Genomic DNA, 25,197 nt, shown 5'->3' with positions numbered 1-25,197 from the left:
ATGGTGTTCACTCAGCCAATAAAATGCTTTGCTTCCCCCACTCCGCAGTGCCAGGGGACAACATCGTGATGATTTAGCGAAGGTTTAGACTCTAGTGCAAATCTACAACACAATAACACAAAACAGAAAACACAACCACGAACCACAATAATACAATTTCGTTCAATCAGTCCAATCCCAATCACTTTACTTCGAGTCGAGTTCCACTGGCTTCGAATCGAACTTCGACTCGCATCGCACTTCTCTCTCGCAGTTCTCCTCCTCCTCCCTCCTCGTCTTTACCGTACTCACAGAACATTTATCGTAGGAATTATTTAACAATGCCAGAATACGTCGTATCGTACTGGTTGGCGTCAAGAGAGGGATTTAGCTTGCTACATTAGGTCTGAAAAGACCACTTTACAGTGTGTTGTGTGTGCTTGACCATGGGCGCCCACAAGATTTGAAACAGGGGGTGCAATATATAGGTCTACCGAACATCTGGGGTATCCGAGGAAAATTTCTGAAAATATAGTGTTTTAAAACGTTTTTTACGCTATTTGGTAACACAAAAGAACAAACTGGAACAAAATAGTATAGTATTGTGCATCAAGAAGGGCAAGTCATCGTTTTTTTTATGCCAACATTAAAAATTAATAAGCTGAAGTTATTATGTATATAGTTTATATGGTTACATTCACAAACAATCCAATTATAAAGAATATAGTATATTACGTTACTAGTCCTGAAAACAAGTGTTTACCGGACGAGTGTGGTCGTTCCCGTGCGAGACGAAGTCGAGTACGGGATTACCATACGAGTCCGGTAAACACATTTTGGACGAGTTACGTACGATAGTTTACGCCATACTACTATATTTACGCCAATATTTTTACATATTGCACCGTTGATTGCTTTTATAATTTTTTACAACATAATCTTACTAATATTATAAACTGAATGTGAAAGTTTGTAATCGGCCATAGAAAGTACTTTAGAGTGACTCTATGATTGAGGTCTTGCTGTTTATGTTTTTTCTTCATTATTTTATTAAAAGTTGCAGTTTTGCTCGATTTCGAGCAACAAGTAGTAATAATAATAACATAACCAATCCGATACCGAACTCCGGGGAGCCGAAGTTCAGTTCGATTCGAATTTCGAACTCCGTGACCGCTGACCGTCTGTCCGGGTCCGAATCCGAAGCTGGCTGGCTCTGGACTGGGACTGGAGCGCTAGCGTACCCCTTCGTTCGTTTCTTGCTTTTAATGCTTTTTAGTCGGGTAAATATAGGATATGACCTTAAAAAAATTGCAAGAAAACGTTTTATGGTTTTATTTTGTAGAGTTGGGTTTGCAGAATGACATACTAAAAGTTGCCAAAAATCGGTGCACGAGAAAACCACTAAAATCACAATTTAAAATGGCGGCTTTTTTCAACATTGGACAAATTAAAAAAACATATTTCACATGCATTTGCTATGCACATTTTTCGAGATATTGACTTGGGACCACCGCCTGTATTTATTGAGTGGTTAGTACTTCATTTTGATAGGGAACATGTTTTTGGCCGCCATCTTGGATCCGCCATATTGGACATAGATAATTTTTTTTCAATGTAATGATAGTGTTGTGACACATCATTACCAACTACATTTTTACACTGATTTCAATGCCGAAATCCGTTTTTAAATATCTTTATTCATTTAGAAGATATATACAAAAGAAAACTCTGCACCATACATTTCTTATGGACGTTTCGTAGTTTGATATTTTTTTAAAATTATTTTTCTTATATCTCCAGTTCTTATTAACGCTTGTAGTTCGTTCTAGGCTTAAAATATTCAGTAATGTAAGGGCTTTCATTTGAGCTCTTGATCATTAAAATCAGACGAGTTAAAGACCTGCTACGAACCTCAGAACAATATTAAATTTAACTTTTTAGAAATATATTTTTATTAAAAGATTTATAACTCGGGTTGTTAATACGTCACCGAGTTCTTTCTGGTCTCAAATTGCTCAGTAAATGTTTGGCTTTAATTTTATTGATCATTAAACAAAATCTGACAATTTTAAAATGAGCCATGGACCATAATTTAACATTTGAATGTATTTATATTGAAATTTGTCTTTAGTTAAAGACGTATATTCCTAATTCTAAATAACTCCCAAAACTCTTTATAGTCTTAAATAATTCGCCAAAATATTGACTTTTATTTTAGCTATGGATTACTTTCCAGGAGTTATTAGGGTTTGGGATATATGTCCTTAACTAAAGACAAATTTCAAAATAAATACATTTTAATGTTAAATTATGGTCCATGGCTCATTTTAAAATTGTCAGATTTTGTTTAGTGATTAATAAAATCAAAGCTAAACATTCACTGAGTAATTTGAGACAAGAAAGAACTTGGTGACGTATTAACAACCCGAGTTATAAATATTTAAATAAAAATATATTTCTAAAAAGTTAAATTTAATATTGTTCTGAGGTTTGTAGCAGGTCTTTAACTCGTCTGATTTTAATGATCAAGAGCTCAAATGAAAGCCCTTACATTACTGAATATTTTAAGCCTAGAACGAACTACAAGCGTTAATAAGAACTGGAGATATAAGAAAAATAATTTAAAAAAAATATCAAACTACGAAACGTCCATAAGAAATGTATGGTGCAGAGTTTTCTTTTGTATATATCTTCTAAATGAATAAAGATATTTAAAAACGGATTTCGGCATTGAAATCAGTGTAAAAATGTAGTTGGTAATGATGTGTCACAACACTATCATTACATTGAAAAAAAATTATCTATGTCCAATATGGCGGATCCAAGATGGCGGCCAAAAACATGTTCCCTATCAAAATGAAGTACTAACCACTCAATAAATACAGGCGGTGGTCCCAAGTCAATATCTCGAAAAATGTGCATAGCAAATGCATGTGAAATATGTTTTTTTGATTTGTCCAATGTTGAAAAAAGCCGCCATTTTAAATTGTGATTTTAGTGGTTTTCTCGTGCACCGATTTTTGGCAACTTTTAGTATGTCATTCTGCAAACCCAACTCTACAAAATAAAACCATAAAACGTTTTCTTGCAATTTTTTTAACGGTCCCTATGTAAGTTTGTTTAGTTTGCCTGGACTATTTGCTTTTTGGTCCGTTCCGTTCCGTAGGCGCCGTCTTCTTGAATACAACGAAAGATTAATGTATTTTTTTCCTATAAAATCTGTTATTATTGTGAATTTGAATGTGTTAACATCTATAAACTATTTCTTTGTACCATGCAGTCCTTATTCAAGTTTGGCTTAAAATACTGTTAAATATTCCAAATAACTGCAGTTATGTAGTGCTAAAGGGTGGATTGTTGTGAGAAAATTTCCGCCCGTGTTTGGATTAACCAAACATGGCTGACACATTAATGTCGGGGCGATGGTAGAAATATCTAGCCAGTGACTTTTACCCACTTTGGTGAGTATTAATATTTCAAAATCCTCCCTAAGACGATATATTTTCAACGTCGAGACGAATTGTATTCAAAGTAAACAACATTGATATTGCTTTCAACCACTTAATCCAATAGGCTAATCCTTAAATTCAGTCTTAAGTTTGTGAGATTTGAAAAATACCAAATAGGAGTCTGGTTTATTTTGTTTCCATTGAGACTATAAGTAGTAGTTTAATTAGGCCTGTATTTTATATTATCATTTTATGAATGCAATAAGTATTCCCTGCTAAAAGGGTCAATTATTTTCAGGTGCAAAATGCCTCATCTTCCCAGGCCTAGGCTTATTTGAAACCTGTAGGCTACCATCAAGGAGAGTGTAAGATAAGCTTTCAACAAGAGATTGGTGAACTTAATATCTAAACATGTCTGGATTAAATCGGAAGAGGGTAAGTTAATTATATCAATTTATAAATAGGCTAACTTACCGTATTGATTGTGTTTCATAGATGTGAGAGATTCTAAATTTAGCCTTTTGTGCGTCTTTAAGTTTATACAAGTTAACTTAGGCCTATTTAGTCTGTGTAGTCATAGGCCTATATATAAGTCAGGCATAAGTCAAGTTTTATAATTTTATTAAGCTTTGAGGTTAATTTAATCACAGAGGATACGCGTCCGGTAACAGGACGTGGATTAGGCGTCCGGCAGTTACTGTCATAACCTAACCTATCCAACCACACTTGCTGATAATGGAAAAAATCAAATGAAGGTTCAATTTTCTTCATAACATAAAATTATAAATGCCAAACATTCTAACAAAAGATGTACAGTTAAGAAGAAATTACATTCAAAGCAAAATCTGTGACAAAAAGTTAAGGAAACTGATGGGTTTCGAACCAGGGACCTCTTGGATATCAGCCGAGCACCCTATCCACTACACCACGAACAACGCTGGTCGAACATCGTATCGTTGTGGTAATGGCGTTCCGGGACCCCACAACCCGGTGACGTCACTACCGGACGCCTAATCTACCCTATGTCTGGTTACCGGACGCGTATCCTCTGTGTAATTTAATTCAGGGGCGAAATCAAGAATTTATTTGGGGGACGGGTATTTCTGATCTTTCTGGACTTCTCTTCTAAACCTTCTTAAACCATTCCTATGATTCTAATAAACAATATAAAGTACCTTTAAAACATTTTTTTATGGCGCGGAAACCACCGAAAATAGCGATAATATAGGGAACTACTTATTTTCTTAAGGCGCGCAGAACATTCCACATCAAGGAACAAGAAATTAAGTTTAGTAAGTTAGGTAATCCTTAAGTAGGTAAGTTAAATCTTAAAAATGTATAGGGCCTACGGTAAATAATTTAGGCTAATTAGGCCTATATAATGTAGAGTAATGTAGAGAGAGGTATAAAGAAATGTTGGATAGGGAAATGAATAAGTAATGTACACATTGAATAACAATTATGTGTTAAATAAGTCGCTCTGTAAGTGCACGTGACGATGGGATACACACACAGAATCAAAGAAAGCAGTACAAACATAGACTAGGTCATGTGTAAAACATAAGTCATCAAACACTCCATAATAACACCACAGAAAGAATTTTGTGATGATCAAATACATGTATCAAAGAACGACTCATATAGTTTTGAGGTTAAAGGTTGTCTCTGAGCAGACACTGCAGATAGAATAGGGACATACGGTACCTAATTGGCGCAAACTGTACTGACAGCTGTTGGCACGCCAGTATTGCCAATACCAAAAGTTACCTAACTTATAGTGTTTTGTTCAGAATTAAAACTACCTACCAATCTAATACGAGGAATTATAGGCCTATTCTTTTAGCTGAGTGTGCTATGTTTCTTAACTGTTAATTTCACGGAACAATTACATTTTAACAGTAAATTTTATAAATTTTGGGTATTCTGTATAAATGTTACAAACCCGAGATGTTAAATTCTTAAAATATTTCAGGGGGGGGGGGGGATAACTGTTAATACTTAGGCCTACTGTTCTATGAAATGGCGACCATACAAAGTAGGTAGGGTGGAGATCATTCTTACTTTGAGATATTTACAAATGAAATAAAGACGTACAAATCTGCGGAAATTTGTAAAAACTTGCATCAGATCACACAGATTACATCAGATCACACTTGCCCCGGATGTGTCACACTTGCCCCAGCCATTGTAAATTCCCGGGGTAAGTGTGACAGTGGGGTAAGTGTGATAGCCGGCCATCTTGTTTTTGGGAATCGCTGAAAAAAATTGGTTTTGTCATAGAAATAATGTTTGACATATAAGGTATCTAGTTACATAGTTTTTTATCAATTTAGTAACTACTGTATGTTGATTTTCTATTGGTTTTTATAAGTCCGACATTTTAGGTCAAAATCAAAGTTTGTTCGGAAATTTTGTTTAATTTGTAGTTATTTTAAATTTCGACCAATTTATATCAAACTCAGATTTTTAAAGAGCCTAAAAGCTAAACTTTTAGAAAAAAAATATTTTAAACGTGTACAAATTTATCATTAAATTTAAAACCACATGTCACACTTACCCCGGAAATTTTCAATGGCTGGGGCAAGTGTGACACATTCGGGACAAGTGTGATCTGATGTAATCTGTGTGATCTGATGCAAGTTTTTACAAATTTCCACAGATTTGTACGTCTTTATTTCATTTGTAAATATCTCATAAATTAAGAATGATAGGGGGACTTAAATCAAAATGTTCCTGAAAGAGCACTAACTGGGCATTTATCACATTTGCCCCATTTACCATTAAAAGAGATACAGGATTTTAAAGAGGTCGCTAACACACTTGCCCCGACCCCATGGGGCAAGTGTGACATCTAGCAGGCATTTTTTGTAAGTAAAAAAAAAAAAAAAAATAGTGAAAGCATAAGTTTATCACATTGGTTTTTTTTTACCAATGAAGATATTTCCAAAGTTTAAGTGTTAAAAATTTCAAGTTTCTAGCTTTGAAATAACCGAGAAAAAAAGTTTAAAGATGAACTTTATGATTTTTAGGTCACACTTACCCCACTTCACCCTATTTTAAGCCAAGTATGAATGGAGATGAGTGTAGGATGAGTGGCGCGATCTTGTAGTATTGTTAGTGACTAAGGCCGACATTCCTTAGACACAGCTGTTAATTAATAGCCCATACAGCTAATGGATACTAAGGGACCTACAGTTTATAGTGGAATCCGAACCACATTTTTTGCCTTGGTAATTACGAATTGGTCTAATTATCAGGATAGTACTGCGGATAGTCGTAGTACTCACCCGTGCGGACTTTAATCCACACCAGGGAGTATCGCATCCACAATGCAAACCCCCTTATCCCCCTCCTAGGTTTGCCCCTTATTTATTTTAACTTAGTCTAATTTAGTTCCCTTGTTCTTAGTTTGAGGGATAGGCCTTAAAGTTAACTCTAAAGCTCAGTCTTGTTTTCTTCTGTAGGTAACTTCTTAGTAGGCCTACCAAGAGACTGAGACTTGTTCGGTAGGCTAGTACCTACTTTAATTAATTATGTTTGATAGTTAAAAGAATATCATAAACAAGACACATTTTAAGTTACCAATTAACTCTAGGATAATGTTTTAAGTACTCTACAAACCATAACTTGAACATTTATCTTAAATTAATAACTAACATAATTAGGCCTAGTTATACCGTAGGCCTAGTAAAAAAACAGTAGGCTAACAAAGTAAAAAACACCTAGTGTACATGTTGCTCGAATTCGAGCAATTGCAAAGTATTACAGAAGTTGTTTCAAAACGAATAACAGTTATATTTACAATGAGTTTAAAATAGTCAACTCAAAGATTACCGGTGTGTAGCTCATGGAAATACTCACGATGCATACAACAGTTCAATATACTGTAATTCACATTCCCTGTAAATATTTTATCATGTTTCATAAGCTGATATTGTTTTTAGTGTTTTCTACAAACATTTCCTTACTTATAAAAAAATCAATAATTTATAACTTATATCATTAAACACAAACCAACATCCAAAACTATAGCCTACACATTTTTAATACAACATAGATAATTTACAAATTGGCTGTTTACAATTAACATTGTTCTTCTTCTCACTTTTAATTTCTGGCAACAGCTGGAGTTTCATAACAATTTGTGTTTACCATGATAATCTTATGGAGAAATACGAAACTTTAAAGGCCCCCCAGGCCTCACTCTCTAATTATTTCCCTAAAAAGAAAGTTTCCTGCATAACTTCACGTTACGCTCTTTCCAATGACACCAAAAACATGTCAATCGGTTTAGTAGTATCGGAGGAGTAATTGTCACAAAAAACCTGCTCGCGTATTAAATAAGTATAGATGTACTGATATTTTATTTCAATAAACACCTTTTCTTCTTCTTCTTCTTCTTCTTCTTCTTCTTCTTCTTCTTATACCGCCTATTCTAAACACTTGTTAAGTAGGCCTAGTTCAAATTTATAAACAATGAGCCATAACATTTATTGATAAAAAGTATCACCCACATAGTAATCGTCTGTTTAGGTCTTCATGAAAATATGTCAATAACATTATTTTCATATAGGCTAACTCTTAGACACTTAAATCAATCAAAAGCAGAGCTAGGGTTGTGTGCTAATGGACACATATTTATATGAATTTGAACGGATGGTGTTTTTGGCCTTTAGGGTCCTCAAAACGGAAAAGTAAATATGTCCCGGGTCCAGGTCTTACCATGAGTACTACGGTAATAGCTATTGCCGAACTATATAAAATATTCCCTATATGGGAAATTCGCTAAAAGAAAACTGAATTAACACTGTGCTGCATTTCTTAGTAATCATTGAAAGAGTCAAATTGCAAACTATGGTTTTTGGAAGCATAGGAAAGTCATAGAACACCACACCAAGGAGAAGAAATATAAATAATGGTTTAAAATTTTTATTTATAATCGTTGTTATGGATAACCTAATGCCTATAAGTAGGCCTAAGGCTATTTGTAGAAAACACTAAAAAAAACAAGATCAGCTTTTGAAAAATGATAAGATATTTACAAGAAATGTTGGTTATATCGATCTGTTATCTACATCTTGAGTAATTTCCATAATCTTTGAAGAAATCTTTAAAGTCATCAGAAATTATGACTGTTATTCATTTTTAAATAACGCCTTTAATGCTTAGCAATTGCTCGAATTCGAGCAACAGGTACACTAGTAATCCTTATAATGAACTACCAAATAACAATCTACAACTATAATCATTAAAATATAAAAATTACAACTAAAATAATTCCTCCTAAAAAAAAAAACAATAGCACAAATCACAAACGTATATTTATTTTTTAGGTTGTATAAAAAAATAAACAAACTGATGGCATGTGAAACAGTTGGTTGCTAGCAACACTGAACAAGGGAAATGAACTGGTAATCAATCATTTAGCTTTTGGACTGATTGCACTAACACAAAAACCACCCAAAAATTCCTCAGCAGTAGGCCTACTGTGTACTATTAGATGTGTCCGCAATAACCTATATATATATCGTTATGAGTGACATCATTGCACTAAGAAGTTTAAATGTTCATGCCTTTTATTGTTGTATTCTGAAATCAAACAGGCCTATTGTTTGTTTGTGTTCAGGACGCACGGGACTCTGAGAGTCCGACGGCCCCAGACTCCACCACCAAGGATCGAGTGTTTTGTATTGGAGATGAAGTGCTCGTCCAACGTAAGGACGGCAACTTCTATCTTGGAACTGTTGTTGAGGTTAGAACTCTATGCTACCAAAGACTTCTATCTGTTTTAGTTTACTCTTCTAGTTATGTAGGCTTAGTGCTTTAAAATATTAGAAAGTATCCAAATTTTAAAGTTTCCAAAAACGGTATGTCCGTCTGACACAAAAACTGGGAATCGTTCGTGACTTTTGAACATTTGGCCATCAGTAATGTGCAACAATCAGTGAACAAAAAATGTTTTTATTTTTTCTCTTTAATTTTATATTCTTTGAATTGGTACTTTTTAACGTACAAGCAGGTACTAACAAATAAGTAATTGCTACCTACGCTTAAGTCTTGGTTTCTTCCTTGAAGTTTATTTTCATGGCTTGCTAGACACGTGTTGTGTTTAGGTGAACGTAGCTCAGGAGAAGTGTTTGGTCAAGTTTGATGACAACACGGACCACTGGTCTGCCTTCAAACACCTGGCCAAGCTCAACAAGGTGGAAAACGTCATGTGTGTTATCTGCAAGAAGTCACAGACTAAAAAGGACAATGAGGTCGTGGTGTGTGATCGCTGCTCACGTGGCTACCATCAGCTTTGTCATCAGGTTAGGAACACATTCCTGTATACACTTATGTCACCAGACACTCCTTAGCAATCAGGGTTGACTCTCTTCTCATATAAACCTAACTACAAAATGTGGTTTGTTGTTGATGGAAGCATTGTTTTTCCATCATTATCGGATATACTATGACGAGACTAGGGATGTGTCAAATCTCAATACCAACTATTAATGAACATAACTATAGGTATCAAGAATCGATCGTTAAGAGTCAATCCCAATACCTGAGAAATCTCCAAATTTCGCATGGTTAAAAAATTCAGCTTTTGCCGTGATCGGGAAGATTACAATAATGTCTACATGACTTTACCGCGATTGCAAAGATGATGGTGGCATTTCTGTAGCTGTTTAAAAATATTCAGGGACTTTTATTCGATGGCATTAGACAGTGATGCTGTTTCCAGTTTGAAATTGGTAGGTAGCTATGGTAGGTAGCTAACTACTTAAAACATTTTTGTTGTTGCTTAAAATTTTCTTTAGGCCAACAGCAAAAGCTCCCATTACTTCAAAATTACTTCATTACACAAATTACACAAAGACTGGGTGAAGTATAACCATCCCATATAAAAATTTGGTATAATTGCATTGAAAAATTATTTTGTTGCATAGGAGTGAAAATTTGCTAGAATAGTAGTGGATAAAGTAAAGAATGTGCAGATTTGGTCTAGCATTTTTGTTGTGACTGGAGCTCGGTAAATACTTTATTACACACCTTGCTTTATTAGACGAAATCTTTAGCCCTACAAAAATATATTGTCATAATTATTCTCTAAATTACTTGTTGACTTACCACACATTTGATTCACTGTAAATAAACACGATGATGATAAAGTTGATTTGATGCTATTGTTTACTTGTTTTTATTGTATTATTGTGAACTGTAAAATTGTTTTACAAAACTCATATTCTTGTGAGTTGTAAATAATTATGTTATTGTCTTATTTATTGGATTAACTAAAACATGAATCTTATCAGTCCAAATATCCAATTTTATTGTTCTATTTATTATTGCTTATCCCTTCTGAACTACAAACCTAAGTAATGTTTTTTCTGTTACAGCCAACAGTCGAGCTGGGTTTGGATTGCTGGGAGTGCCATCGCTGTCAGGTAATAAAGTGATCCCTCCAGCCAAAGACAATCAGTAAAAAAAAGAGTATATTATTTTGAATTTTGTAGGGAGCTGACCCGAAGGCGACATTTTTATACCGGATTAAAGACTTTTTTCAAAAAGTCTCATATAACTTCTTCAGAGAGTAGATGAAAGAGAAAAATCAGTGTTATGTTATGTGATCCCTTATTTTGGCATCTTTTAGCACTTGGACAGTATTTTTTTTCTCAAAACTTACTTAACTCTAAATCCTTTAAAAGCAATAACTAACTAGCCACTTGGCTTTTCTTGAAAAAAATGTAATCCAAAGAAGACTTAAAAAAATGTTTGAAACAATCTTATTGTTTGTCTCCCCCAGGCTGTGCCGCTGAAGCAGCTGAGAGCGATGCGGAAGCAAGCACCAGCCCCTCCCCCCGCCCCTCCGCCACCTCTCTCCGTCCTGCCCACACAGTCCAACAACAAGCTGCCTTACGACGTAAGTAGGCCTACTATGTCTTGGTTAGGACAGTACTTAATGTTTTAATATTTAGATATCTTTTTTTAGATATAATTTTTATCTGTTTGATGTAAGATCACGTAGGTAGTTATTATGATATTGTAGAGCCTTGTCAGTTTGACATTAAATAGTTCGACAATCCGTATAGTTCGACACGGGCCATGATGGGAACATGCCAGCAGTGGGCAATGATTGGTTCGCCGAGGTTAAACTATTTTATACAGTAAGAAGCCACAGGCAGTAGAGATGTAAATTGATATGTTTGTTAATTTTTGTCAGGTTTTATACTGTTCATTAAATTTGTTAACTTTATCTCTTGTTTTAAATACTTCCTGTTTGTAAATGTTTAATATAATTCCGATAGTTTGACATCCCCTTGGTCCACGAAGTATAGAACTATGAAGGTTCTATTGTAGTCATGAGCTTCAATTTTAAAACCGTGCGATCTTCGAAGATGCGTTCTGCAATAGAGATAACTTAGTTAGATTTTGGAATCCGCATCGACTCAGTACAATAGATTCTCAATACGAATGTCCACGTATCAGTAGTATCCAGAATCGACACATATCACGGGATCTGCAGATATCTAATGTGTATTTTGTTTGTCAGATGAAAGAGTTCACGTGGGACATGCACCATAGAGTCAACACAGAGGCCAAGTACTGCTACTGTGATCTGCAGATATCTAATGTGTAATTTGTTTGTCAGATGGGGGACATGCTGACATGAACCATAGAGTCAACACGGAGGCCAAGTACTGCTACTGTGATCTGCAGATATCTAATGTGTAAATTCTTTGTCAGATGGGAGACATGCACGATAGAGTCAACACGGAGGCCAAGTACTGCTACTGTGATCTGCAGATATCTAATGTGTAATTTGTTTGTCAGATGGAAGAGTTGACGTGGGACATACACCATAGAGTCAACACGGAGGCCAAGTACTGCTACTGTGATCTGCAGATATCTAATGTGTAATTTGTTTGTCAGATGGGGGACATGCACCATAGAGTCAACACGGAGGCCAAGTACTGCTACTGTGATCTGCAGATATCTAATGTGTAAATTCTTTGTCAGATGGGAGACATGCACGATAGAGTCAACACGGAGGCCAAGTACTGCTACTGTGATCTGCAGATATCTAATGTGTAATTTGTTTGTCAGATGGGGGACATGCACCATAGAGTCAACACGGAGGCCAAGTACTGCTACTGTGATCTGCAGATATCTAATGTGTAATTTGTTTGTCAGATGGGGGACATGCTGACATGAACCATAGAGTCAACACGGAGGCCAAGTACTGCTACTGTGATCTGCAGATATCTAATGTGTAAATTCTTTGTCAGATGGGAGACATGCACGATAGAGTCAACACGGAGGCCAAGTACTGCTACTGTGATCTGCAGATATCTAATGAGTAATTTGTTTGTCAGATGGAAGAGTTGACGTGGGACATGCACCATAGAGTCAACACAGAGGCCAAGTACTGCTACTGTGATCTGCAGATATCTAATGTGTAATTTGTTTGTCAGATGGGGGACATGCACCATAGAGTCAACACGGAGGCCAAGTACTGCTACTGTGATCTGCAGATATCTAATGTGTAATTTGTTTGTCAGATGGGGGACATGCACCATAGAGTCAACACGGAGGCCAAGTACTGCTACTGTGATCTGCAGATATCTAATGTGTAATTTGTTTGTCAGATGGGGGACATGCACCATAGAGTCAACACGGAGGCCAAGTACTGCTACTGTGATCTGCAGATATCTAATGTGTAATTTGTTTGTCAGATGGGGGACATGCACCATAGAGTCAACACGGAGGCCAAGTACTGCTACTGTGATCTGCAGATATCTAATGTGTAATTTGTTTGTCAGATGGAAGAGTTGACGTGGGACATGCACCATAGAGTCAACACGGAGGCCAAGTACTGCTACTGTGGAACACCTGGAGACTGGTATATGAAGATGCTGCAGTGTGGCCGATGTAGACAGTGGTTCCACGAACATTGTCTGCGGTGCTTGCACCAGCCGCTTTACCTCGGCGATCCGTGAGTACTGACAAAAATTAGCTGTAACTGGGCAGTGTATTTCAAACGGTGTTTTTTACTATTATAGGCTACTTCTAAACTTTGTCTATAGCAAAGTTAAAATCTAAATGTGAAAAAAATAAGAAAGATAATGCATACCTTACATAAAATGCCCAGGAAAAACTAACACTGACTTTGAATGTATAGTTAAGCTTTAATACAGGTTAAGTATTAATAAAACGTTTTAAAATCCAGTGTAAAAAGTTTGTTAACATTGTTTCACTCTTGTGTATTTATAAAACAAATGTTAAAACTGTACAATTACCCATGTTTATTTCAGATATGGTTTTGATTACTGATCCAACTTTACTGGTTTGTTTCAGGTTTTACGTGTTTGTTTGTTCCTTGTGCAATAATGGTAAAGAGTTTTTACGTCGCTTAGAAATGAAGTGGGTCGACCTAGTACATTTAGTATTATTTAATCTGACTGTTTATAAAGCTAAGAAGTTCCATGATATAGAAACAGATATCTTACAATATCTGAATCACAACTGGAATACACTACAGCTGCCACCAAAGGTGAGAAAATTGTTTTAAGTATTTTTGTGTTCAGGAAATCGTACAATATTTATTTTATTGGTTGTGATCGACATTTTGTCCAATATTCATGGTAATAGGATACCTATATTAATCATTCAAGGCAAGATCAGATTTTCATCACTAAAAACTGATATTTTATCATATCGTGGGACATTTTTGTCTGATATAAGTGTTAAGAGTCTTCATCATCCTCGGTGTAGTTGCGTTTTAGGGATATGGCCATGGGGGAAAGTGGTTGAAGACGGGCGGATAGCGCGGGGTCATTATGTGTGCCATTCTGAAACCATCATGAACACACGACTACTAAATTGATGCGTCGGTGATTCATCTGCCGCCTGAGCCAAGCTTTGTAAAAGGCTAGTAGCGCATTAGTCTCCGAAAAAACATGTTAATTTCGTCCCCCGTTTCGGACTCCGTTTTTGAACAGATGTTCTTGAAATTTGGTACTAATGTACCGTAGTTGAATAGTTATATTAGAGCTCTTATACCTAAAAAAAATTGAAAACAAAAATAATTAGTTTTACCAGTGTTTAAAAGTGATTTAAATTTACATTACTCTAAGATTTATTTGTACTTATACTATTGATTTTCTTGGATATATCATGCATGAGGGCCCTACAACCAACATTAATCTGTAAGGGAAAAAAAAATATTAACATTATATCTTTACACATTCCATTCGGAGCGAAGGACGTCCGAGGCATGTTTTGATGTATTTGCAGGCGTGAAGAAAACTCTTAATACAAGTTTTCTCTAATCTTTCTACTATTTAACCCATTAACGTCGGAATATTGTTTTCTTTTTCGATTAATTGGGCTAATATTATTCTGGGCTTTATGTCTTTAATCATATATTTATTTCAACTTGATACGTCCAGTTTAACCTAAATGAATGCTAAAATAGAAAAAGCTGTGTCCTCCTCTATACTATCGTGAAAAAGCAAAATAGAGGTTGTGTCCAACCCTTAATAAACTCACTGTAGTTTTTCAGTATCTATTAACTCCAAGCTATTTTCTGAGGTGATTAATCAGAGCTGAAACAATTTTTGCACATGGTAATTCTTGAGACTTCCAAAACTTTCTTTATTTGTATAGTTAGTGCATTATATCACAGTTAATTTATATGAATCTCTTGCTTTCAGATTCTGAATGTTAGTACTGAAGAACGCAAAAGTATAATATTGAGTGTATTGGCCAGCAATCTTAGTAGGTAAGTAGAGATTTGTTCTCTTGTAGGCCTAAAAGAAATATTAATTTTTAATTTTGGTTTTCAGTGCAGTTTGATTCAATTGCTCAAATATTTGAGAATGTTGGCATTCATGTTTGGTTATCTCAGTGATCAATACAGCAGTGATGTGTGATGTGTGTTGTGATGTGGCAGGTTCAAGTGTGGGGAGGAAGTGAAGCAGAAGCGCAGTAGTTGGGGACTGAGACTGAGGATCCCTCCACTTGCCCCTGTGTATAGTCTGCCAAAGACACGACCCGTGACTGAGGCTCTACTGCACCACCTCAAACTGCTGCCCAGGTCAGTGGAGAAGGACAGAAGCGATGTAGTTAAAACTCATAGTGGATTTCAGAGTCTGTTGGAGATTGCTGTCAGTAGCTAGGCTGAGACTAGAAATGGCTCTTTAAAGTTATGGAGAAAAGCCTGGTAGCAATCTCTAACTGATGATAAATAATAAATAAATAACTGAAATAACAGGGAAAATATATTTTTATTGAGGAATCCATGTTGTATTTTTTAATTACTTTTGGATTCTAAATGTTGAGGAGTTATTAATTTGATTTGAGTTTCAAAATTCATGGATTTGATTAAACCAATGCCTGTGGTATCTATGTTGGATGGAAACCATAAACCGTGATTATTTGAATTGAGTTTCAAAATGCATGGATTTATTACCAACGTAATCCAGGGTGAACTGAAACTATAAAGTATAATAATTTTATTTGAGTTTCAAAATTCATCGATTCATTACCGATGTCCATGGTATCGAAGGTGAATAGAAACCATAACCAAATTCACATTAATCTATGTAAAACAGTTTTTGAATTTTTTGTACAGTCAGTTTCAACTTAAAAATTTTCAGTTTTAAATCAGGAGAACATAGAATTGTCCTAAATTTTATTTTCATAGGCACCCTGTATTTTACAAATGCTGCATTTTGTACAGTTGTGGCAAGTCTGAGATAAATGGAGTGAGAGAGTCTCACACCCACCTACTGTCTCCGTCCACCACACTACCCTGCGACCCTCCCCCGGGTGTGCGGTTGTTACAAATACAAGACGATCCACCTGTCTTCCTGCCTAAAGGGATGCCTGCTACCGGCCACAAGGTAAATATGTCTGACACGTAAACTTAAATTTACCAACTAGGAATTTTATTTTGAAGAGGTTGGCGACTTCAAACTCTGCATTTACCTGTTCACATGGGTCTCAGGCCTGTCTTCTGTACAAGCATTGACTGTATTAATAGTCAAAGGTAAAAGTTACTGTATATATACATAATATATAATATATATATATGGACCAGTTGTTACTGACTTTCCATTCAAATAAGAATATACAAATTTATACATATTGCCTTAAGTTGCTATAGTTCAATGGTGGTCTGTGAAGTGTTTCTTTAAGCTTGCTTCTCTTAAATTTAGCCAATTTTGAGGGAAATCAGTAATTACAAATTTTTATTTTAAAACTTGCTACATCTTTAAGAGTAAAATGTCTAGGTCTTATCAATAGTTAAAGATGTAATCAATCGAGGCAGTCTGTACAGTACTTAAATTGATTGTACTGACAAATTTTAAGGTGGTTATTTAGGTCAATCAGTTCTGTTATTCAAACAAAGAATTTTGGTCATGTTTCCAGACCAACACTTGCCTTGTCAAAATAATCATGTAATATGTACGTATATTTACATGTCTCCAAATTGAGAAACAACAATTCTTACCGTAAAACAGTCAAATACCGTTAACTAAAAGATTAATTCATATGTGCAAAGTTATTGAATCAGGAATCAGATAAGAGTGTAAAATGTTATAAACAGCTATTAATCTCGGTTGGAAGTTCATAAGTGTTAACTGTGTTTGCAGGTCTGCATAAAAAGCTCCTTCCCTTGTTACCCTGAGTCTAGAGCTCAAATACAACGAAGAATTCGAGCCCAAGGACTAAAAATCCAAAGGATACGAAATTTTCGTGCCCGGAAAGCAAGGAAACTGTTAAAAAATGCAATAGCTACTACGACGGTAAGTACCTTGATCGTGTTTTTCATTTTAATTTTATCAAGGTATTATTTACATCTATATTTTGGGTTGGAAACACTTTTTATTAAAGTACAATGGTTGAAAAAATAAGTTAAACACCATTATCTCATCTTACATACAATATACAATTAGCTGAGCATATTGAGGTTATTTTCTCTCAAACTGTATTTTGAAGGAAAGCGAAGTGGTTGATAAGGGTTTTTTTTATTCAGCATACCTGAAAAAAAAATAAGTCCGGATCTAATGCATACACGGTTAAAAGTCACTTTAGAGAGTGTAGATAGAAATCATGATTCTTTGAAGAGAAATTTCTGATCGGTCTACTTTCTGAAGAAGACCTATATCACGATGGAATATCAGTATCAGTGATATTTTTGGTGATCTTTAACATTTTTCTACTAGCCCCTTGACTCTTAATTTTATCAGGTACCGTAAGCCAGTTAAACTCGGTCCCCTTTCAACTGCCCCTTTTCAAACTTGTTTACTGTGCTCAAATGTTATATGGAGATAACTTTGACTTGTCAGGACTTGTAAGAAAGTGTAGTTTTGTAGAAACGGTCAGCAGAAGTAGCAGAAGTCAGCAGAAGTAAAACATCGAAACCACAATATTGTTTGAATTCTTGTATATTGTGCAGAATCGACAGATCTGCCAGGAGCTGCCTCTGACCCCTCCGTCGTCTGTAGCAGCGTCAGACACAGCCCCTGCCCCGCCTACTCCCACCCCCGCCACCCCGGGGGACACTAGCAGTGAGGACACCTCGTCCAGCCGCACCCTCGATACCATCATCCCTCCACTAAAGGACTTTGAAGGTAACTAATACAACACACCACCTGATTGACGTTCTATAATTGTGGACAAGTTAACGTGGGCCGGAACTGGCTGTAGTTCTCAGGTGCGATGGCTGGTCAGGTCATACGGCTCAACTGAACTCACATTAATGAGAACTAGCGTTGTATTTTGAATTCTGAACTAGCTATTCCATCTAAATGGACCAGTTGTCATTTAATTTTTGTTATAATGAATGTAGTTAAACGAGCTACTCATAGAATGCACCACAGTCTAAAGTTGTACTTTCTGTCCTAGTTTTTTGTACCGAGATAGGCAAAGTGACATAAAAAATGTAATAGCTGTTATAATAATTTATATCACTGAACTCTGCCAGTGGCATAATTAAACTAAGTTCATTTTGATAAAAAAAAACTGGTGAAAACTTTAACATGGGGATGGAATGTCTACTTCTATCAGTAGTCAAAGGTAGGGAGCCCAATAACGACACTTAGAAAACTTGTTGTTGTATCTTTAATTCTTTTCCATTAATTGCTTTTCGTTTCAATTACATCTCATCATTCATGTTATCATTCATTTCATCACGTGGTAAAATTGTTTTGCGAGAATGTGTGTGTTGCTTCAAGGTTTGTTTACATCTGACCGCATCTCGACTATTAGACCAAATTGTTCCACGACCAAAGGAACTGCTATGGTCACAAGCATCTTCTTAACTTCTAGTTTTTCTTTATATAAGGCTTATCTATACCACAAGTGTAAAGGTATTATTTAAAAATTATAACATTCCCCTCAGAAGATCCTCTGGTTTACGCAATTTTAATGTCTAGGTAAGAACAATCCGTTCCGCAGTGTGGCTGAGCTGCTGGGTAACACAGCTACACCCGAAGCTACTCAACCCATATCTCTCAATCTGCCTCTCAAACCCTCCGTCACACAACCCATGCTGCGGCCCACCAAGCGAAGACTGAGCGAGAAAGACATTCGAATCAACAGAAACGGTGAGGTCAAGAGACGGCGGCTACGGCGCCAGTGTACAGTCATGAAGAACACGGAACAAGTTCCTAGTGCCAGTTGGAACAGTGCCAAATCCCTACGGAGCATGTACAACCCCACCCCCGGCTCAGGTCCAGAGTATCTCAACGGTAAAAAGCTCAAAAAACCTAAACACAAAAGCCTCACTCCGACCGCCTCCCCCATGAAGCAGAACCCCACCATATCTTTGGACGATTTGAAATCGTCCGTTAACATTTATTTTGGTGCTGCGAACCGAATCGCCTCGGGAGAGAAGTTCAGAGTAAAAGCCAAACGACTGACTGCCATTGGTAGGACTGAATACCTAATAGAATGGGGTGGCACGGTTACATAATATTGTATAGTCCTTAGGTTTTATTCTTTGTTGTTAATTTTCTAACAGCAAGTAAAATCTTGCTGAAACTCACTGCCTCACAGAAGCCTGCTGCTAAGGAATTGAGTCATTTAAATGTAATATTTTTGTCATATCCCTTGTTTGATATTTGTTTTATCAAGAATATCTCCTGTTGTTCTTAAATTGTTGCAGACTAAGTCTACATACCTCATGTACTGCCACTCATATAAGGTCTGTATAAAGAAATTGGCGTCCAACTAAATATTTTTTTAAATTTTTATTTTATTAATTTTGTTAAGATTTTGTAATAGATTGGATCTTTACTTACAAATAATTATGGTTTTAGCGAGTAATTTTATTCTGAAGTTGCATCCAATGCATTGCAAGTCATTTCCCTTTTTTGACATTTTATTTATGTACAAATGTATCCATTTATATTGTTAAGGACTGTACATACCTAGAAATGTGCTGTTGTTTATAATTTGTAGGGTCCAAGTAACCAAGTTGCAGTCCTACTAAAAATATTTATCAGTTTGAATTCTAGAGAGAATTGTAATAGGCTGGATCCTCCCTTACAAATAATTATTATTTGTGATAGTTTTTGTGAGTTTTTTAATTTTTGTTCAGCTTTCTATGATTGTCTTTGCTGTGGTTTTTGTAATATATTTTTACTGAATGTTTTAAAAATTATCTCCAAATTTCTAGTATATCTACAAACTAAAACGCAAAGTATAATTTTTGTCACATTGATTTTATTGGAATAAATGCAATTGACACTCATTCTTGATTTATATTTTGAAAAAGTCAACTGTTGGCAATTAATTCTGAAGTCAAGATTATTACTTGTGGACGGGAGAATTTGTAGGCTGAACTCACTGCCATTGTAAAGTAGGGAATGGAATGGCTTAGCTTGTTAGACTTATATTTTTTTGTATGATTTTTAACGTAAACAACTCAAAACTATTTTGTTAATAATTATTAATTGTTTTTCCTGATCTCCAAGATCATTGAAGTTTGGAATTATTGTTAAGTGTGAATATTCCCCTGTACATATTTCATTTCATAGCTGATTCCACTTACAAAGTGATAGTTAAAATTGTATTTGCAACATTGCCAGTTTTAAACTTATATACATTTTTATGTTTGTTCAAAACAATATGAATATATTTTCTGTAGACCACAGATGTCCTTCTTTATATACCAAATTCTTTTGTCAGAGTTACAGTATTTGATTTGTTATTATGAAAGAAGACAATGTTGAAATTAAAGTAATGGTCGAAATCTAAAAACTTACTCCATGTTTACAAGAGGGTGTTAGCCAAGTACATAGAAACAAGGGATCGTTCACATGCAAACGGATGCTTTGAACCAATGTCGCCAAACAGCGACGCTTGTAGTTTTCACTTCAAACGCTACGTTTCTAGGGCGCTTCTAGCTCCATAGTCACACTGGAGTAGTGACTGGTTCAACTAACGCTGCATCTACCGCTGTCATGTGTTACGGTTCCACATTTTGTTAGCGTGCGCTAAACGAACACGGTGTCTAACATCTTCATATGAACCAGTTGTAGATCCTTGAAATCAAAGCCAAGTGCTAAACAACTGATCTTGAATCCAAGTACAGTTTTCATACATATTCCCATTGCTATTTACTATATTTGGATTAAATCATGAAACTCGGGATTAATTTGTCAGGACTGTTCACATCAGAATCATTTTGATGATTATTTTTCAAATGATTGACAAAATTGTTCACGGCTGAGATGTGGTAAGTGGTAAGTCGGTAATCTAAAAGCTTGTGTGGTTTACTACACTCCTCACTGTGATATGAGTATAATCTGTGATCACGACGTAACTAACTCCAACAATTAAAATAATATCATTAGATTCCTACAGTAAAAAAATCCTGGCATAGTTTTAACTCTGCACAAAAAAAAAATACTTTCAATCAAATTAGATTTAAGAATCATTTTTTGAGTATTTTAGTGGATTCAAGATTCACAACATTACTAGTTCCAACATTACTTTCATCGCAGATTTTTGAACGCAGACTGATTTGATGAAAAAGGCTAAAACTAAATCAATTAGACCATATAAAACTTCTAAAACTTGTGTTTTCAAACTGAATTTCAAATCTTTATGTGTATTCCATTAATTTTGAGTGTAAATTAAAAGAACTTGTAACTAGATTAGCCCCACTAGTTGGGAGTGGAACCACTGGAATATAAAATTTTTAACTTTGCTATTATTTTTATTGACTTTATGAAGGTTTTTTAAAAAACAATTACAATAAATTAGAGCAAATTATAGGCTTCATGACTACAAAAGCAAACTAGAAAGAAAAATAATGTTTTAGCTGATATTTTGGTCTTATAAAGATTTTATGTTTAACAATTTTTTAATGATATTCGCATGCAGTTACACCATTAAATAAATTTCTTTGAAATTTATTTTTTACAAACAATCTTTGGGGTTTTCTTTGTCTTCAGATCTGTGAATTTTATTAGATAAATTGAAACTTGTTCTCAGGTTGGGTTGGAATGGTAGGGTAGTTGTCTGTAAGCTTGTGGAATATGTTTATGTATACGGTGTTTTTGGATTAGATGTGTTAAAAGTATTTGTGAATATATATAGAATTACTGACTAGCACCACTATGTTTTAATATTACTTATATTGGAATTTAAATATTATTTTTGTAATATTGTTTTTTATATTGTGTTTAAAAAAAAATTTATAATCAGGAAACTTTGACAACAGTACATTCATGTTCAATTAAACATATTGTTTTTTTGTAAAATAATTAATCAGTAAATTTGATTAACAAAATATTAAAAATAAAAATTTTGATAAAGATTCAAAGTTGTATTGTTTCATTCGTAATGCAGGTTAAATATTATTAAAACAAGAAAATATTGCCATGCAAATTATAGTAGCAAGGTGTGAAGCTAGTGTATATAAATGATGATTGTAGCTTTAAAATATATCAGTGATTATATGTATCTAAATAAATAATATTTATCTTATGTATTTATTTAAAATAAGTATATTATTAGGTAACTAAAGAGGTATGTTTTCTATGATTAATCCATTCATATACCGTACATTTTTTAAAATTGTAATGAGAAAATCAAATGGTAAAAAATATTTAAAACAACCCAGTGAAATCGTTATTATTTATTTTCGTACAAGATTGGAAAAAGTTGCTCAATAAAAGTACAACATTATAACTATACATTTTTCCTTAATACTGAACTGTTGAGAAATTAATCCAGGGAAGTTCATCTTTACAAAAGTAATCAACCAAAAAATATACACTATTAGTTAGTTTATTTAAAAATGTTCATTTTATAATGAGAGTTGAATGTAACTATTATCATTCGTTAGATGTGGTTAATATTACTTATGGTATTGTATTTAAGTCAGTAAGTAGTGAAAATGATCAAGTCACCAGTATTAAATTGCAAAGTAACATGAAATTATAATTTATATTTGCCCGGTATTTTAGTCAAATAGAAAAAGCAATTGCTTTTACTCAGAAATGTTTTGATGTTACATATCATGTATGAATTTGATAGTGTATTCCATTACAGTTTGCTTAATCTGAGTTTTTTTTTTGTAATTCATAGTTTAAATGTTTTATGTATATTGGGACGTGTGTTAATGTTAGTTTGTGAATGCACTCATTTTTTTATCAGGATTCATGACGTTATTTGGAAATAGTTGAAGGAACTATAACATTTTTAATATCAGATTCAAATCCTAGAATTAGAAGAGGCTCCAGTTTTTTCTTTCCTATAAGCGGCCTATGAATTATCTGAATTAATTAAAGGAAAAATGAATGATTTACAGTAATATACTTAAATGCACTGTTTACAAGCCAATTGCCTAGGTACTTTAATGCATGGGGAAAACATATATATATTTTTTTTGTTACTGAAACAAAGCAGCTTACTAAATGTTAAACCCACGTTAATTTAATCTTTTTTGATCTTTTAATGTGCTTCTCCACAAAATCTTTATAAAAATTTTAATATATTACAGCCTACCCTTTTTTGGGAAATGATAAATACAAGTTTAAAATTTAATAATTGAATCAGAAGTGGGAAAGTCAGATATATAAGACTGAATAAGTTAGTATTTTCACATTTTAGTCTCTTTGGTGTTTACATGCAAAGTTACAAACAAATATGACTGAAACTTTAGTCAATAGGGTTTAAAATGGTAAGAAAAACCTGGTTTGTGTTCAATACTACAATTTAGATGATTATTGTGTGGAATATGTTGAAATAAAGTTTTAAACCTTCATTTTAATGGGCCTCAATTCATTTGGTATAATATATAAAATTTAATTATCACAATACAGTCTGCTCCTGAAATAAATATTTTACTTGATAAGTTTGATATTTTTGTTTATTTTTAAGGTATTACTTTATTGTATTTTCATAAAATGAGACTAAATGATTAAGACTGGTATTTTCATTATGTTACTATGTTAACTTATCTCCAGCAATACTTTAAGTCATTTTTGTTATAGCACTACTTCATTTGTGAGTGTAATTTATTTTAACTTTTTGTACAGTATGTTTCCCTGGTGGAAACTGAAAATATTCCAAGAGTTTCCTCAATCATTTCTATAAATATCAAGAAGTTTATTTTTGTTTTACTAAGTTGTGGACAACTTTCATATCAACGTACCAGAATGGGCATTTCTTATGGCAAAAATGTCAAAATTATATTTATTGTAAATACCCGTAATTATTTTTATTTAATGTTAAGTTTCTTTTTAAATGTTTAATTTTTGTTTTAAATATGTCTGTACATATTGAAAGCAGCTATTTAGAAAGGGTTGAATCGTTTTTCAGCCCTGGATGACAAACGAAAATTATATTTGAATGGTTGAAATTTTATAGTGAATATTTTTAATTTGTTTCACCAGGTATCACTGCCATCGGTTGTAAGTTGTAGATACGAGAGACGAGAGGGTGCCAGATTGCGATTTGTGATTCTCAGTGTTTGAAAGTTCTGCTTGTTCGCTGTTTATACCGTGTCGAGAGTAATAAATGTCAAGTTCCATCATTTGATTTTCACTTCTCCTCCTCCTCGCCCTCAAAGTTGTTTGGATTTTATTTGTTTATGGTCTTTGTTGAGGCCACTACCACTACTCAAGTTTTACATGGGTAACGATTGGTAGTGTCTCTTTCCAAAGTGTAAGATTAAAGGTTTTATCAAGACCATGGTTTCATGGTACACATTAAAACCTACATTCTTGCTCTTGGCTAGGAAGTAATGTAACACCTCATGTGAAATGTGTATTGTGTGATCAGAATTTACTTTAGTCTAGATGTTCACAGTTTATTGATGATGAAATCACAAGTGTTTCTGCTATCAATTTAGTCACAAACATACTTCATAATCTCTCAATCTAGGTACATTTTTATACCTAGTATATGTTTGTAGTTCATTCCATGTAAAAGTTGTTTTACTCAGTGAACAATGTTGGAAAGATTAAAATGTTTGATGAATACAAAAAAACTACAATGTACCGTATGATTTTAAAGAGAGAGGATCAAGTCAAACAAATCATTAAAATGTATTAAACAATTGATTTTTTCCTGAAATTCTAAACTTACCTGCACACATTCAAATTCTATTTAACTTCATTAAATTAAAACACTTATCGCTGAAAGTCGGGACACAGATTGAGGTAGCAAATCTAATCCATATTTTCTAATAAGTTATTCTAAATTTGAAGTCAAAATGTGATACACAAAAATTAAATTAATTCTATATTTCTATGTT

General features: G+C 34.3%; 1 protein-coding gene across 1 annotated transcript; it reads left to right on the top strand.

The window, feature by feature from the left end:
- The first annotated feature begins 3,152 nt into the window (after nucleotides 1-3,152).
- On the top strand, nucleotides 3,153-24,474 carry LOC128991797 (metal-response element-binding transcription factor 2). Its single transcript, XM_054414986.1, has 14 exons — nucleotides 3,153-3,440; nucleotides 3,727-3,863; nucleotides 9,055-9,180; nucleotides 9,542-9,739; nucleotides 10,814-10,861; nucleotides 11,221-11,337; nucleotides 13,238-13,410; nucleotides 13,773-13,968; nucleotides 15,131-15,198; nucleotides 15,370-15,513; nucleotides 16,159-16,321; nucleotides 17,075-17,227; nucleotides 17,881-18,055; nucleotides 18,860-24,474. Exons 2-14 carry the CDS (start codon nucleotides 3,840-3,842, stop codon nucleotides 19,396-19,398), a joined length of 2,124 nt encoding a protein of 707 aa, XP_054270961.1. The 5' UTR covers nucleotides 3,153-3,440; nucleotides 3,727-3,839; the 3' UTR covers nucleotides 19,399-24,474.
- Nucleotides 24,475-25,197: the final 723 nt, after the last annotated feature.

Source organism: Macrosteles quadrilineatus, unplaced genomic scaffold (assembly GCF_028750875.1).
Source record: "Macrosteles quadrilineatus isolate MER2022 unplaced genomic scaffold, UCM_ALF_1.0 Scaffold_4__1_contigs__length_99947679, whole genome shotgun sequence".
NCBI lineage: Eukaryota > Metazoa > Arthropoda > Insecta > Hemiptera > Cicadellidae > Macrosteles > Macrosteles quadrilineatus.
The sequence above is the reverse complement of the archived record's forward strand: the minus strand, read 5'-3'. Positions and strand labels throughout refer to the sequence as shown.

Bases quoted from the DNA above. Each gene is read 5' to 3' on its own strand.
- LOC128991797 (XM_054414986.1), top strand. From the start codon at position 3,840: ATGTCTGGATTAAATCGGAAGAGG. The intron at 13,969-15,130 runs GTGAGAAAATTG...TCTTGCTTTCAG, and splicing joins CACTACAGCTGCCACCAAAG to ATTCTGAATGTTAGTACTGA. The intron at 15,514-16,158 runs GTCAGTGGAGAA...CATTTTGTACAG, and splicing joins CACCTCAAACTGCTGCCCAG to TTGTGGCAAGTCTGAGATAA.